The 17,265-nt window shown below is 35.6% G+C and overlaps 1 protein-coding gene across 5 annotated transcripts in view; it reads left to right on the forward strand.

Annotated features, from left to right (window-relative positions):
* The window catches only part of LOC131031180 (callose synthase 9), a 222,601-nt gene that overhangs the window by 200,400 nt on the left and 4,936 nt on the right, over positions 1-17,265 (forward strand). For all 5 annotated transcript variants that reach the window (XM_059209486.1, XM_059209488.1, XM_057962221.2 and 2 more), the window contains 4 exons: positions 13,246-13,359; positions 13,472-13,560; positions 13,667-13,825; positions 13,911-14,013. In XM_059209486.1, coding sequence (XP_059065469.1) covers positions 13,246-13,359; positions 13,472-13,560; positions 13,667-13,825; positions 13,911-14,013 — 465 coding nt within the window. The remainder of the gene's footprint in view (positions 1-13,245; positions 13,360-13,471; positions 13,561-13,666; positions 13,826-13,910; positions 14,014-17,265) is intronic.

The raw sequence follows: 17,265 nt of genomic DNA on the forward strand, positions 1-17,265 counted from the left end.
TCTCTCTTGTTGAGGTAGTTGGTTCAACGTAGATTATGAGTTTACTCTTGCATCAAATTTGTCCCTTTTTTTGTAATGGGCTTTTTAATAGACACCAAAACTCAGAGTCTTGTTGATGAAAAATGTAGTCTTGAATAGTTCTCTAGTTAATATGTTCTAGGCATCGTTTGTAAGCATCCAGTAATGACTTTGTGCATGTCTGGTAAATATCTTTTTCTTGACCAGTATTCACCTCATGCTTTAAAACTATCCATCCTAAATTACCCAGTAGAATTATGCATTAAATATTATTTAATTTGGTATATATTATACTAATAGTCATTCATATAAATAATGAAGAGAAAGACTCCCCCAAATCATTATAACTTATAATGCTAAATTCATATATTATTTTTTATTATTGGAGGTCACTTGTTCGAAGTAGTCTGTTATTTTTTTTATTTTTGCATTTATTTTCAAGAAATATCATAGCAAGTGGTATCAAAGCTACAATTTGGGTAAAGACTTTTGTTTCCACTGTAACTTATAAACCTTTATGAATTTGGACCTATTTTCTATTAGGTTTTGAAAATACAAGCTCAGATAAAAAATTGGCTTTCAGTGATATTCTTTGTGCAAGTCATTTTGATTTTATGTTTTCTATTAGTTGATGCTATAGGCTGTGAATTTCAGAATTTGTAAAAATATTTTTAGATTTTTGGAGAGCTTGTGAAAAGTTCGTTTGGGTTATTTATTTGTAATTTATTGTTAGTGGCAAGAATATATTCGCTTAGTTAGTGGTTAAAACATTGGTGAAAATATTTTATTATTTTACTGACGACTATATAAATTAAATTTTTGGTTTCTTCTTTCTTTTACATTTTTAAAAATATCTTGGAAAATTAGGTAGGGTTATTTCAATAATTTGTTATTTAGTGGTCAAAGTTTCGTCAAAAGATATATCAAATTTAGTCATAGCCTAGGTTAAAATTTTATGGTTACAACTTGCACTAGGTACTATCTTTAAGGAAAAAGAATCTAGAAATCAAAATACAAACAAATTTGGAGTCATGTCGTGTTTAGGATTATCGGAACTTTTAAAAATATTAAATCCAAAGACACTTTTTATTGTCTATCATCTAATATTGAGGGAAAAGTTCCACTTGGACATGAAATAGTGATACATTTCATTAAGAAAACTTATTTGACCCATTTGCAACATCTTTAAACAAGAGTTTAGATAGGTTTAAAGTCTAAATTAAGGCATCTGCGAAATCATCAAAGCAAGTACCATAGTTGAAAAACTTGGAATTGACAATAACTCGGGAAGTCTAAATTTTTTAAAATCTCACGACTTGGTGAAAAATCAAGGGAAAACTAGACAAACTATAGAATATTTGAAAATACAATTTTTTAATAATTTTTTTAAAAAAAACACACATATATTGAATTTGTAGAGCATATTACGAATTTCCATCATATGAAATCAAAACTAGAGGTTAATATATATCAGGGGCTAAAAAACAAGTTTGACCTTTGAATATATGTGAACTATGTTGAAAGTGTTGATTCAATGTTCAATATAATAAGTGTGAAAAACCCTTATAGATCTTTACAATAGTTACAAAAAATTTACAAAAATAAACATAAATAGCATGCATGCCACAACACAGAGATATACATGGGAAAAACCATTTCGGGAGAAAAACCCAACACCCCAAATGGCACTCAATATACTATTTAGAAATTAATAACAAATTATAATATACTTACAGAGCAAGCTTCTCATAGGAGTATCATTAATAGAGATCTAGTGGTAAATAAACAACTATAAAACTCTTACACAAAACCTTCATCTCACACACCTAATAAATAGGAGATACAATACAGGAAACTGGCAAATGGTATTACAAAACAATGAACTAAAACAACCCAAAAGTGGCACCCAACTTATCTCCAATCCTAGATACTCTATGATGTGTCAAAATACACACCAACATGTGTAGCTCCCTTTTATAGCTCATTTATGTGTCTAGTGCATTTTTTATATTTCCTATTTTAGGATACCCAACTTCCAGAGGCCATAACTTTTAAACCGGGTAGTCAATTGTGAATTGTATGAAGTGTCGAAAGGCTCACAATGCGCTCTATCAAGTTGTAACCCTCTATGCCGGTTACATACACTTTTAGGCCGTTTTGGAACCTCTAAGGTCTTCAAAATTGACTTTGAAACCTTCGTGCGCAACTTCAAAAAACAAAAACTTTAATATCTACAAATCTAGACATGATCTTGCAACAAAAACTTACTGACATGCTTATCTAGCCAATTCGAAGCTCAAGCAAAAATTTCAGACCAATTTATTCTCAAATGAAAACTTGCAATAAATAGTAACCTTGTGTAAATTCAAGGTTGAGACACCATTTTCATAACAAAAACATTGTGATGTTTGGGATGATGAAATGTTTGAGGGCAGATCATCCGAAGGCAAGGGCAAGCAAAACATTGTTAAGTTTCCTTGTATGGGTAACATTCAAGGTTTTTATGAGTCCTAAGATTTAGCAGAAGTGGAAGTTAAACCAAAATGTGAAAAGGACATGGAAGTCAAACATCGAAGTCTTATGAAGAATAAGGCTTGGGGTCTTTTAGATCGTCCATTGGGGAAGAAACCAATTGGCTGCAAATGGGTGTACAAAACCAAATACAAAGCTAATGGTACACTTGACAAGTACAAAGCATGGTTGGTGGCTAAAGGATTCTTGCAGAGAGAAGGTATTGTCCTTTTCTCCTACAGCAAAGATGAGCACCATCTCTGTAGTTCTAACCATGGTAGCATTGTTTGGCTTGAAAGTCCATCAAATGGACATGAATGTGTAGTGCCTTCCTCAATGGAGACTTGGAGGAAGAAGTGTACATGATTGAGTCTTAAGGATTTTAGATTGTAGGAAAAGAGCATTAGGTATGCAAATTGATGAAGGCTCTTTATGGTCTGAAGTAGGCTCCAAGAGCATGGTACATAAGGAGTGACAGGTATTTGGATGAACAAGGGTTTCAGAGAAGTCCTTTAGATCCTACCTTGTATGTCAAAATTGTAGGCAATGACATCATCCTTCTAGTCATTTATGTGGATGATATTATCATTACACGTAGTGAGACATCTTTGATTGAACAAATCAAATGGAAATTGAATGAGGCTTTTGACATGATAGACTAGGCCTCCCACATTATTGCTTAGGTGTAGAGGTTTGGCAAACAGGAGGTGGTATTTTCATTTCTCAGTCTCAATATGCTAGGAGTTTGCTAGACAAGTTTAGAATGATAGATTGCATGATCTTGTCTACACCTATGGAGAAAGGCTAAAGCTTTCAGCCAAAACAAACTCAAATGTGATCAATCAGTCCTAGGAAATTAGTGGGTAGTCTTATATCTTACAACCACTAGACGTGATTTGAGCTATATTTTGTGGTACATTTCTAGATTCGTAAAAACACCTAGGGCATAATGTTGGGTTGCAGCGAAGAGTGCACTAAGGTATGTGAAAGGGACACACAATTTTGGTATTTTCTATAGCAGAAGCAAAGATCCTAGGTTGGTTGGTGTTGACGTGTATTTTGTACACTATCAAACACAGAATTAAATACCCAAGGGTACCTTATCCTCTCTTGAGTAAAGCCTCTGATTGCTGAAGATATCGCGAAAAAGATCAATCAAGGTGACTTCAAGGTTCTTTGCTGTAGGATCTCTACGTGTGGATAAGCTCTCTATGGTATGATGTGATTTGCTGGAATCACAAGGGGACTTACACTTGATGACTGAACTTCTGATTTGCTTTGAATATGGCTGGAACACAGGATTTTACTGCCTTAGATTGGAAAAAAAAAAGAAAAAAGACGAGGGCGAGGAAAGGATCTAATCCTAACACTAAGAATGTAAGAGCAATGAATGATCTTTGATGAAATTCTAACTAAGTCTTGTTTTGACATCTCAGGACCATCTCCACAAGGTTAGTGTGATCTTCAAAGGAAAGCTTTATGATGTTCAAATCATCACTGCAGGCATAGACACCATCAGGTTGATGCATATCAATGAAGAAGCGACAATTGAAGTTAAGCTTAAGCTGAATGATTCCAGTTGACTACACAAGGCAAGTCTGCAATCAACAAACTGCTAGTAGTATGGATATACGAATTCCACCATCAATCAAGCACATTTCTTCCACTCATCTAATAACATGAAATCAAATATGAGAAGTATAGAGACCATGCAAATTGTCGAATCGACCCATAAATTTCACCATTTCTTCAATGAAGTTACGAGTCTTTTACAACAACATCTTGGCAACAATTTTTGCCTTCTCTCTCTACTCTATTCTAATTGCTATTCTAATCACCTTCTAACTACTCTCTATTCACTAACTCCTTTCTAACTCTCTAACTTACTGCCTTTACAAAATGAAGAGTTGGGGCTTATATAGTGCCCACAATACAATTCGATGGCTAAGATCAATTCGAGATCAATGGTCAAGATTTTACAATGAAAACCCTAATTAGGGTTTGTTACAACCATTACATAACATTTAATGCTCGACCAATGAAATAATTGTATTAATTGGACACATGTCTTCTCTAGAAAATTCAACCAATGGATAGTTGGGGTAGGTACATCGAAGTTTGTGCCATCACCCATGAGTTAGGTACATTGAATCTGGACATGCTGAGGTGGACCACACTGACTGGAGAAGTGATGACTAGGATGCCACCTCGTCTGACACTTGTAACTTGGTAGATATTCAACTTGATGTTGTTGAGAAGCTAGCTTTAATTAATTCATCTGGAACTATCTGCTTCTTCAACGAACCCTTTGCTCTGACTTCTTTCGTCTCTAATGTGCAGGATGATGATGTACCTCGCCTTGTAATGTTGGATTGGAAGAGGTCGCCCTTATCCTGATGATGTTGGATTGAAGAAGGTCGTCCTCGTCGATGCTAGACTAAAGGAGGTCGCCCTTATCCTTGCTTGATCGTCCTTGATGAGAACCTGCCGACTTATAGATCCTCCGGGCTTTGGAGTCGCCATCTTGATACCTACACAACATTTCAAAATTAGTAATATATCTTGAAATCTAAAATTTAAACTTTAAAAGGAAAATTCAAGATTTTAATTAGGAAACTTCATGATAAATCTTGAGTTATCATTTCCTAATTAACCGTGTAATACTTAGATTTTTCCAAAAAATGTCTAAAAAAATCAAACCTTGAATAAGGGTGTCAAGATGATTTCGCCATACCTCCTCTTGAGAATTAACTCTAAGAAATGATGCAAAAATAAGAGAATTCGCTAGGCAAAATGTAGATCAAAGCCTTCTCTTGAACAAATTGTGCCTCCTCTAGCTTGGAAAAGAATAAACTCCACTAGCCTCTTCAAAAATCTGGAAATTCGCCTTCCTATTGCCTTTACAAAATGAATTTCGCCCTCCTTAGTCTCCACACTTAGTAGAAATTCGCTCCACTCCAGCTAGATTTCGCACTTTCAATTAGCTCTCCAAATTCGCACTTGAAAGGATGATTGAATGATTTGAATGATGAAAAAACACACCTCCAATATATAGAGCGCTTTACCTTGATTCTTGTTGAGGCCGACCTAGCAAATAAGCTTTAAAATAAAATAAAATCCCACTAAGAAGAAGGCCGACTTAACAATAAAGGCAAAATAATGACTATTAAGCGCTCAACTTTTAATTTTTTTAATTATTTAAATTAATTTCAATACCTCTAAGATGTTTATTTTGATTATTTCAAGGTACAAAATTAATTTATTAAATTGAAATGCCTTTAATTTAATGCGAATTTGATTCAATATCTCCAAAGGCCCCAAAGTTAGCAAATTTGGTGAATTCGTTAAGAATTTCAACGCTCAAATATGGTAAAAATAAAGAATGCCACTAACTTCGCCCTGGACCCTTGGAGAGGGACAGGAGCGAACTTTCAATCTTGGCCTTGCATTCCTCATTTTTCCTTGCTCAAAACTTCATCTAGGCATTTAAAATGGCATTTTTAATTGGAGTTTTGAGTTTAATTCCACTTGATCTCTAGGAGGAAAGTGCCTTTAAGACCTTTTCGCCCTGGACCCTTGGAGAGGGACATGAGCGATTTTCACTTTTGCTCTTATTTCTTTGTCCTTTTAATTGCCAACTCTCAATGTGGGGTAAGTGATGATCTCTTTCATCCATTCCATACATGTTTAATCTTGTTTTTGCAAGGCAAAATAGGTGTCCCAAAGCCTTTTCGCCCTGGTCCTTCAGTGAAGGACAGGAGCGCCTTTTGTATTTTAGCCTAGGATTATCAAGTTTTGAAGTCAAATATTTGTTCACCATGCCTTAGAAGACTTTTTCATCCTTGCACAATCTTGCCTTAGCGTAACCTTGGAGGGAAGTTATTGGTTTTGTAAAAATCGTCCTGGTCCTTCAGTGAGGGACAGGAGCGCTTTTCCCCATTGTCATCAAAATTTGTAATCTTTGCATCTCAATTCCACCTCAAGGCATTTTAAACCTCATTTCAAACTTATGTCAAGGCTTAGATTTGTCCAAACTTGAAGAGAAAGGGTGGATATTAGGTTTTTCGCCCTGGTCCCTTGGAGAGGGACAGGAGCGAATTTTGCCTTCTAGGCCAAAATGCTTCACCTTTCATCGCGAAATGTCCTTGCTAGGGAAGATTTCACCTTGTTACACGCCATGAATAAGAGTTCAAGTCCAAGAAAGGTCTAAAAATGTGTATATAAAGAAAATCGCTCTGGTCCTTCAGTGAGGGACAGGAGCGAAATTACCCTTCTAGGCAAAACTCCATCATTTCATTGTCTTTAATCAAATCTGGATGCTTTATCACGTTCATTTCATCCTTCACCATGCCTTTGATGTCTCAATTTAACCAAACAAGGTCAGGAATGACTCAAATAAGCCTTTTCGCCCTGGACCCTTGGTGAGGGACGGGAGCGATTTTCTTGGACCTCCTGAGAGGGTCAGGAGCGAAATTCGCTCTGGATCCTCAGTGAAGGACAGGAGCGAAATTTGACTTTTTGAACTCTCTATCAGGATAATTTTTATGGAATATAACATTTAAGTATAAGTTTCTTATACTTAAAGTTATATTCCATATATACTTTCAGGATGTTTGAGAGTGGTTTCAGACCTCCAGGAGCTATATTACAAAATCTAGTTTTTGGAGGTTTTTCAGTCTCCAGACTTAGTCAAATTTCAGGATCAGGACATTCCAGACTTAGCCAAATTTCAGGATCAGGACTTTCAGACTTCATCACTCACCAACTTGACCTAACTCAAGCAGAACCTGCTATCCAGGTGATCCCCTTGGCTACACTCAAAATGCAAAGGCTAACTGACACAACCCTAAAAAAACTAAAAACAAACCCTGGAAAGCAAAAAAAAGCAGGGGTCCCCATTTGCAATGGGGCGATGTGTGAAAACGTCACAACAGTTGGGTTCATATATTTAGATTGGGTAGGTTTTGTTGATGACATAAGTCCACTTTTGGATATGTTTTATGTCTTGGTACGGATGTAGTCACATGGACTTGTAAGAAGCAACAAACAATAACTCTTTCCTAGTATCGAGGAATGCTCAGAGAAGCACGTGAGCTAGTATGGCTATGAAGGATGCCTTCAGACATGCAAAATGTCTGAATTAGGGCCTTCACCCTTGTTTTGGGACAATTAAGGGGTGCTGAAGTTGGTCAACAATCCTATCTTCCATGAGCCTACAAAACATGTGGAGCTTCATCGTCTTTTCATATGCCAACTTTTAGAAGATGGATTAGTGATTTTGTAGTACACTCCAATTGAAGAGCAGAGCATAGACTTTCTAACGAAATCCTTGGGTCTTGAGAAATTGGTTAAATTTTGGAATAAGCTTGGTATAGTTAACAAATTTACCATTAAGGGAGGGTACTAACATAATATTGTCATATATAGTTATAACCATAGTTTGAGGACTCGGCGGACTCACCAAGACTTGCGATTCTGTTGGCGGGCCGAGTCAACTCGCCAAAGACTTGTGAGTCTATGCGAAGGACTTGTGTGAGTCTGGTGTTGGAACTCACGTGTCCTAATGAAGGACTCTTGAAGCTAGCTGAGAATGCCTAGTCAAGGATAAAACTTGATTTTTTATAAACTTTTCCTTACTTTTGACATTTCTTATTGCTCAAAACAAGTCTTTAGTTTGTTGTTTTTCACATTTGGATTTATCATTATATGTAATTTTGTAAACATTTATAATCTTTTTTTGCTCAATATAAACATTTATAAACTTATGCTTCTGTTATACATTTTGAAGTTTGAAACTATGAGTATGAATGATGAAATTTCAAATATTGAGTGTTTGGAGGTCATATGATGTGTAATGTTTCAATTATGGCTCTTATGTTCTCTAAATGCATTAATTTTTTTTTGTTGTAAAACTACGGTTTTCTTTTTTGGCGAGTCCTTTCTCAAGTTTTTGCCGAGTTTGAGTCCGAGTCCAATTTTTGGGCTGTCAAGTCCACGGCAAGTCTGAGTTTTCCAACTTTGGTTATAACAATCAATTATGTCATTAGGATAGACTTTAATAATATTCTTTTTTCTTTTAGTTATTATCTACCTTTTTTAGTTGTCATTCTAATCCTTATCGGATAAATTGTTTGCATCTCTTATTTAAGGATAATTTTGTTGCTTTGTTAATATCGAATATCTTGGGAATCATTCTCTGTGTTATTACATTTTGTAATAGATTGCTCGTGTGATTAATGCCATTGCATCTATTTTTTTTTTAGTTTTGAAGAGTGGCTTGTGGGATGGGCAATGTAGACAGTTCATCTTGAGCAAAGATTACCTTTAAAATCATATTCTTGAAATTGTATGAACAATCTTTTGAGAGTATGCCGAATTACTTTACATCTCGTGCAAAGCATTTTTGAGAGATTCTCTTATGTTGCCTTTTGTTTTGTAATTACATGACTTTTTTGCATCTTTTCTCTTTTATTCCTTCAAAGCTCTTATCATCCTTAGCACATCTTCTCAAGGGCCTCTACAAATGTTTTTTCATCATCTTTGCTTGCATTGGAGTCTAAATATTGCATTGTTGGCTGCATTGATGTTTTGTTCTTCCTTTCAATGTACATTACTTAATTTCATGCATTCTCACATGAAAAAGTTGGACCACACTCATTCTCCTTCATAGTAAGGGTGTCATCCCCTCAGTTAACCATCATTTCTTCAAATTCAGCCTATTGACTAGTTGCTTCTCCAATTTTTCTCTTATATGTTCATATAGACTCATGTTTAAATTATTAGTTGTGGACTTTACCAATGATTTTATTGTCATCTCTAAGTAAATTAAATTCTTTCTCAAACACCTTTTGAAGCTTTTTCAACACAATCCTCCTAGTTGATGTGTTGATACACCAATGTATTACCTCTCCTTTGAGTGTAGGAAATGCCCATAGACAACATTGTTCGTTAGTTCGTGTATTAGGAGTCCAAATTGTGATGCATGTGTTAAAACTACAAATAGGGCATGCTTACCTAGCATGTGTTAAAACTACAAAGAGGGCATGCTTACCTATCATTGGTAAACATTTAAAGTAGTTATTCTCAAATCAGGTCTCATGAGCTAACCATGATTGTGTTGATCTCTAGAACATCCTTCTCCTTTACCATCTCCACTCTTTGTGATCTCTAGAAGTTTTTTTTGAATGTTTTGGTACTATCGAGCACTTTCAAACACATATTGCCCTTTGATTATTCTCTTGGTCTAAAGATACCCTCTTTAGGTAACCACTCAATTATGTCTTCTTCGGTTTATAACAAAGGCCTTAATATGCCTTTTTATTTTCAAGATAGGTTTCTCTCTCCTCACCAATGATGAATTTATTGGGTTCTAATCTTCCTTATTATGCTTCATTTTCGGCAAGTGTGCCTCACTCTCCCCTCACCTTTGATGAATTCAACGAGCCTTATCTTGGTGCAAGAGATTAACAGATGCGATGAGGATCAACTCTTAGTTGAATCCTCTCTAACATCCCCTAACCCAACCATGTAAGAAAGGTCTACACATCTTCCATTAGGAGGGTTAATTTATGGACAATCTCAACCTTTTCATCATTACTCTTGCTACTGTTGGTGGCTATGGCTTTGGATCTGGGAAGTAAGAATCTCGATCATCAAACTCATAATCTCTTGAATGGTGGAGTTACCAGCTTCGCCTTCGGTCATTTTCTCATGTTTTGTTTTCAGCATTGAGGGTTTTCTTGATCTTTTGTTGGTAGTAGGTGTTTGGCTTTCTCCTATAGCCCTCATGTTTCCTTCCCTTTTTCCCCTAACAAAATTAATCTAATATTTTTTTTCTTTTTTCGATTTGATGTGGATAGCATGCATTTATTTTTTGATGGCTTTGTACATTTGTATATGAAATTACAATTCATAAATAACATAGTTGCCAAGAACCTCCATTATAGGAGCATTACAGATGATTTTGAGTGACTACAATATAAGAAAAATTTCAAATGAATTATAGAAGCTAAATAAAACAAGTTGCACACATATAATACTATGTTTCTATTCTCTTTTTTAATCAATACTATGAATTATATATGTGTGTTTGTGTGTGAAGAGTTTTCAAACTCTTATAACAACTCCATGAAAATCTCACACTAAGTCTAGATGGGTTGTTCAACTACCTTAATTCTCTCCCTCCTATTTTCACCCATGAATCTCTATGTGAGTTGTATTAACAACTCACTTATATTCTTATGCTCGCTCACAATAATATATTATCAAGTTATCAAAACAATCCCAACCAATTATTCTCATATCTACAATAGCTATGTGAGTTGTTACTAACTCACTTTCATTTTAACATAACACAACTTATTATTCTAACCCATATGAAAATTAACATATTTTCCAAACACCCCCTCTTAGTGTGAACATGAGGTGAAAGTACATCACATGAACTAGAAACAGAATCACATGCCTTGCATACTTTTAGGTCCACATATGGCTATGTGGGTTTTATTGCACATGATCACCTACATACGAGAACTTATCTTGTTTTTGCATTCAGAGGATCTCCATAGCAAATTTCTCTTCTATACAAAAATTTATAATATCAACGATATCTGTATTCTTCTCTTTCAAATTTAGCAGCACAATGTGTACAATGTTTTATCTTGCACACAACAATGAAATGAAATGAAATGCCACTAATACAAAAGGCGACCTCTTCTTATGTGGTTGACGAGAGGTGCTATTTAGCCTCCTTCCACCAATGCTTCCAGCCTCCATTTTTGAATTTATTTAAAATACATAATTTTCATCACTTTAACAAGATTGTTTTTCATCTTTTGTATATTCTTTTCAATTTGTTTTTTCAACCAAGTGATTGTATTGATCTTGTTTTGTGGAGTTTTTAATACTCTCACATGTCCCTATAGTCCAAGAGACACATCCAACCTATTATCCAACTATATAATTACAATCATTTCTCCCACAAAGGAGGTTGTGGAACTTTATATTTTGTTTATAATCCAGTATGGATTGCTCTTAAAGAGCCAATGCCACAGGCACATTGGGAGCACAAATAAATTGTTTCATATCAGAGACAGCCTCTCTGTTGCAAGCATTATCGACTATATCAGACATAGCAGCATTTCAGAATTGCCTCAATATATCAGCATATCAGATACAGCAATTATTGCTTATAGCATTTCAGAATTGCCTCAATATATCAGCATATCAGATACATCAATTATTGCTATAAGCAATAAGCAGAATTGATTTCATGGATTGAAAAATTGAATTAGGAATAGCAACTATATGACTATAAGTGATAATTAAGGATCAGATATTGCATGTGATAAGAGTTATAGCAGAGACAGCAATTCATATTGCTATAAGCAATACCATTATATCCCATTGCATAGTTATTTTGCCATATTAGACATTCAATTTGCATCCCTTATCAATATAGGTGAAAGGGAAAGTTTAAAGACATTATCTTCTTAGCATTCATTATATTGATTATAATAGAAAAAACATGTGAATTTAATTGATTCATACTATTGATTATATTTTTTAGGCTGTAATTGATATTATTATCTTTAGCAAGTTTAAGAATTTGGAGTAATTGTGTCTTAAGGACTAATAATCCTAGAAGGGACATTACAAGTGGTATTAGAGCATTACATTTTGTGGTTATATTGCATTGTTCCTAAAAAAGGACATTACAAACTCCCAAGTCCCTAAGTCCTCGAAACATTTCCAGGACGGGAACAGGGGTACCAAGGCATTGGACGTGTTCTTGGTTAGCACTAAAAATTTCAGAAGCCTTGTGTTCTTTTCACATCCTAAATGATGTTTGCTAAAAAACAGATTTGTAATTTTTAGAATCAAATTGTAACTGTACTAAAGGAATACAATATTTTGCAATGGTAGTTATTTGGGGGCTGGTAAGAATCCACATAACTATCAAAAGTACCTGAGCTTTTCTTGAAGGGGTTAAAACTTAAAACCACTTGAGCCTCGTTGGAAATATTTTCAGAGGGGTTTTTAGATCAGGAAATTGCAAGAGAATTATTGAGGCATTCTGAATGCATTCTAATTCCTGAGCTGAATCCCTACTTTGCGACTCCAACAAAGATTCTTGCAACATAAATACAATCAGTTAAATAGAAGTGAGAATGTATGTAATAGTCTGGAAAGCATTTTTGACTTGACAATATCATTTTTCAATTTTCTCTTTAGTATTTGGTTTGTAGAAGAGGATCTGTCCTCTTCCAAGTGCAGTTAATATACTTGATACCAAGGTACATCCCATACATCTGAACTTCAGCCAGACATTCCCTAACATCCAGCTCTTGGTTTTGGATGTTGAAATGCACTGCAGCTTCGAGGATGCCAGCAGCTTTCCAAGGGAGTTGTCACTGCTATATTGATTGTCACACATCATGAGATTTTTTTTTTTATAGGACTGTTGGCATGGTCATTTTCACATAGGCTTACATGCTCCTCTATGTCAATATTCTCTTGCCCCTAATTAGTCATTCCATGAACAGCACTTTTTATTTGAACATTTTTTATTATATAATTTGGTGGGTTTATTAATATCATTGAAATAGTATTGCTTAGTTTTAGATTATTGAAATAGATTTTATTATAAATAGCATTTACATACATTGAAATCTCACTCTTAGATTTAAAGTTGGTTCTTTGCACCCTTCCCTGCAGGCCATTGTCAATTTTGTGACAATGCAGCTCCAGTTATGCTCTATATTTTTCACATTTTCTCTTGGAACAAGAACACATTACTTTGGCCGTACCATTCTCCATGGTGGTGCAAAGGTAAGAGATTATCTCTTTCCAGCCATGTTTGATCGTACTCTGTTTGACACTCTTTTCTAAGATATAATATTTTCCCATGTCAAATTTGTTTTTCGATTATCTACAATCTCAGTATCGAGCAACTGGAAGAGGTTTTGTCGTCCAGCATATAAAATTTGCAGAGAATTACAGGCTTTACTCACGCAGCCATTTTGTAAAAGCGTGAGTGTCTTCTAAAACAGTTGAGCAAATTGATAAATGAATAATTTCTCGTCTATTAATTTGAACTTCTATGCATAATTACTTACATTATGATCTGACTTAACAGATTGGAAGTGGTTGTTCTATTGGTCGTCAACTTGGCATATGGTTTTGATGAGAAGGGTGCATTTGCATACATCCTTCTCAATTTCAGTAGTTGGTTTCTTGCCATATCTTGGCTATTTGCCCCTTATATCTTCAATCCATCTGGCTTTGAGTGGCAAAAGTAAGTGAAATTTGGCTTTAGATTAATCTCTATGTCTGCTTCCTAGTGCATATGATCAACTACTAATATGCTTTATCTTGTACAGGACTGTGAAGGACTTTGATGATTGGACCAATTGGCTCCTTTATAGAGGTGGAATCGGTGTCAAAGGAGAAGAGAGTTGGGAAGCTTGGTGGGAGGAGGAACAGGCAAGAAATGATATCTATCTGTTTATCCATATACACGTATGGATGAAATAGATTCTATATATAACATATCATAGAAAATAGCTTGCAGAAAAAAGTGGATGGCATGGAACTACACCCTGAAGTCCAAACAAAGCATGATACTAGAGGCAAAAATGTGCCCAGGAAACAAAATCAAGTCACATCAATGATATTAAACTTTCATCTTATTGACAATCTCTGCATTTTTCATTTGTTTCACTTCAAGTTTTTGTCACTTTCTTCTATTTCAAGAAAAATGGAATTCTTGGTTAAATAAGAATAGAATTCATATTAAAAAAATCAAATACCAAATACCAAAAATGCGAGTTACTTTCACAAGTCAATAAGCTGCTTTTCAACAGTCAGTTCGTCATTGGCATGATATTTGTTTGTTGGAATTTAGTGCTGGATGGCATCAAAGGAAACTAACATAATGGACTATGGTAAGATATTCATTTATTGGATCCTTGTACTGGATGGCATCGAAGGAAAGCTAGTTATGTGCAATCCTAGGACACCACAAGTCAACACTCCATTGATATCTTACTTAATAGTCCATTATGTATCTTCTCTTTGATTTCTATGTGTGTTGGTGAGAATTATTTGATATTATTTCACCCTGCATTGACATCTTACAGGAAGCATGTAGGTTGTGCTCAGTTTGTCTTTGTTCCCTGAGCAGATCTCTGTTCTGTATATTGTGTTTCCTGCCTTCTTTATCAAGGGTTTTAATTTTTGCCATTTGAGCAAAGAGGGCATGGTGGTGTCTTTTGTCTCCTTGTTACTATTGGTCCCTTCCTGATGAACACACAGTATACTGAGAGGCGGGGGTGAATCAGTATAAGCTAATCTTTTACTTTTTCAAAGCTTAACAACTATTAACAAAATCAATCACACAAGATCTAATGATTATACAACACAATAAGAACATAATTTACATGTAAACTCTTTTGGAAACAAACCCATGGCAAAATATCGCTTATATAAATGCTTCTCTTACAAACTTCATAAGCACTAACCCACAGGAAACGCCAATCCCCTCTTAATGATTTGTAGGTACCAACCCACTAGAGACACCAACCCCTCTTGATTGATTTGTAGGCACCAACTCCCATTGTTAAGCATCAACTTAGCAAGAGACACCAATCTCTTCTTTTGGGAAGCACTAGCTTCCAAATGAATAAATATTCTCTTTCTCAGACTATGTCTTCTTCAATGGATGACAAACACTTTCTATGCCCTCGTAAAATCTGATCATACATATTTGATGCAATCTTTTTCAAGTCTACATGTACTTATCTTTACAAATGTTCCTTTGAATTCCTTGACAAATCTACTGTAGATCTCTTTAATTCTGCTATAAATCTATCTACATGCTTGAAGATCTGCTACAAACTTCCTTCAGGTCTACTCATATACCCCTTTCAGGTCTTCTCATAAACCTGCTCAAACTTACTTACAAACTGCTATCAATCTCTTTTCTCTCAACTGCACTTATTCTTCTTCATAAATCTGCTATCAATCCTTCATAAATATGCTGCAAATTTCTTATTTACTTCTGCTCAAATATTGAATAATATTGCATCATATTTCTTACATAAATATGCTCTCAGACTCTCATAAATATGTGCTAATCCTTCACATATATTTCTGCTGTATATCTTCTCTCCATGTGCTCTTTATTCTGCTCTAAATCAATTGATATTTCATTCTACGTCACACCTCTAACCTCCCACTTTAGCATCTATTTATCACTTCAATTGTCAAGGGATGCAACTCTAGGAGGGATGACTCATTTAAATAAAGTTGACTTTTCGAAAGGGTCAGGCCCCCACCACCACAGAAAATAGTTAAATTCCCCTGCCACACCACCACCACCACCACCACTGCTGCCACCGAGGTGTCAGAGACAATGGGACGGAACGTCCCAGGGACTCTTAAAAGTCCCTTGATCGTCATAGGGACGCCTAGGAGTCTCCTGTGGCCCCTAGTTAGAAACTCCAATCCTAAACAAAAAATGGTGAAACAACTGTGAAATTGACATTTTTAATGAAGGTTTGTGAGGTTTTGGAGGCCTTATTTGTGCTTGCGTGGGGTGGGGAGGGGGCTGCGCCCCTTGACTCTACTGGGGGCTCTGCCCCTAGACCCTCGCAAGGGGCATTGCCCCTTTACCCCTTTGGGGGCACTACCTCTTGACCCCAAATCTCCACCTACCATTCTTATTGTTAATCCAATCATTGCCATGTTTTTTATGCTTATTAGATTGAACTTCACTTAGTATGCCAAAAATTCCCATTTACAATTCTTATACTTATTTTTGGTCGTTCCCAAAGTCCCATCTGCCACCATTGTTAACGTTGAAATTTCAATGATGGGGCAGCGAAAGGGAATCCTAGACCTACTGGATGTGGGGGAGTGGCTCGTGATCACAATGGTAGGTTTGTCTTGGCTGTGGCCCTTCCTTTGGGTTCTCAGACAAACCACTATGCTAAGGCTTATGCAGCCTACATTGGTCTGAAGATGGTGGTCTCTAGAGGCTTCACTAAGGTCTGGCTTGAAAGTGATTCTTTAAATATAGTTAATTGCATAGATGACACACTCGCAGAGTTGCAAAAACTCGCCGAGTTTTTGAGCTCTGTGAGTTTTTCTGACTTTAACTCGCAGCAAAAACTCGTCGAGTAATCTCCGAGTTTTTTTTAAAAACTTGGCTAGACTAAAAAAAGAGGCCCAAACATGTAAAAAATTTTGGTCTCTCTATCGGGATTCATATATGGAATATTTCCTTATATCTTTCTTCTTTCTTATACTTTAAGTTATATTGCATATATACTGTCAGGATGTTTGAGAGTGGTTTCGGACCTCTAGGAATTATAATGCAAAATCTAGTTTTTGGAGGATTCTCAATTTTCCAAACTTGTCAAATTTCAGGATCCTTCGGCGATGCCCCTTGACCCCAACTTGGGGGCACTGCCCCCAAACCCCCGTTGAAAAATATAGGGGGAAACTGCACTGATGGAAGTAGGGAAAATTTAACCTCCGAGTCTGATTAGGCTGCATATAACAACATAATTAGCATTGAAGAAATCCTGGTATTATACATTTTAGAGATGAAAGTTTGAAACTATGAGTATGAATGATGAAATTTCAAATATGATGAAAGTTTGAAACTAGTTTTAGCTAGAGCTGGGAAGAGGAAGTTGTATTTACTTTTGGTTTTACAAAAACTATTTACTA

This window comes from Cryptomeria japonica, chromosome 8, assembly GCF_030272615.1.
Source record: "Cryptomeria japonica chromosome 8, Sugi_1.0, whole genome shotgun sequence".
NCBI classification, from domain to species: Eukaryota; Viridiplantae; Streptophyta; class Pinopsida; order Cupressales; family Cupressaceae; genus Cryptomeria; species Cryptomeria japonica.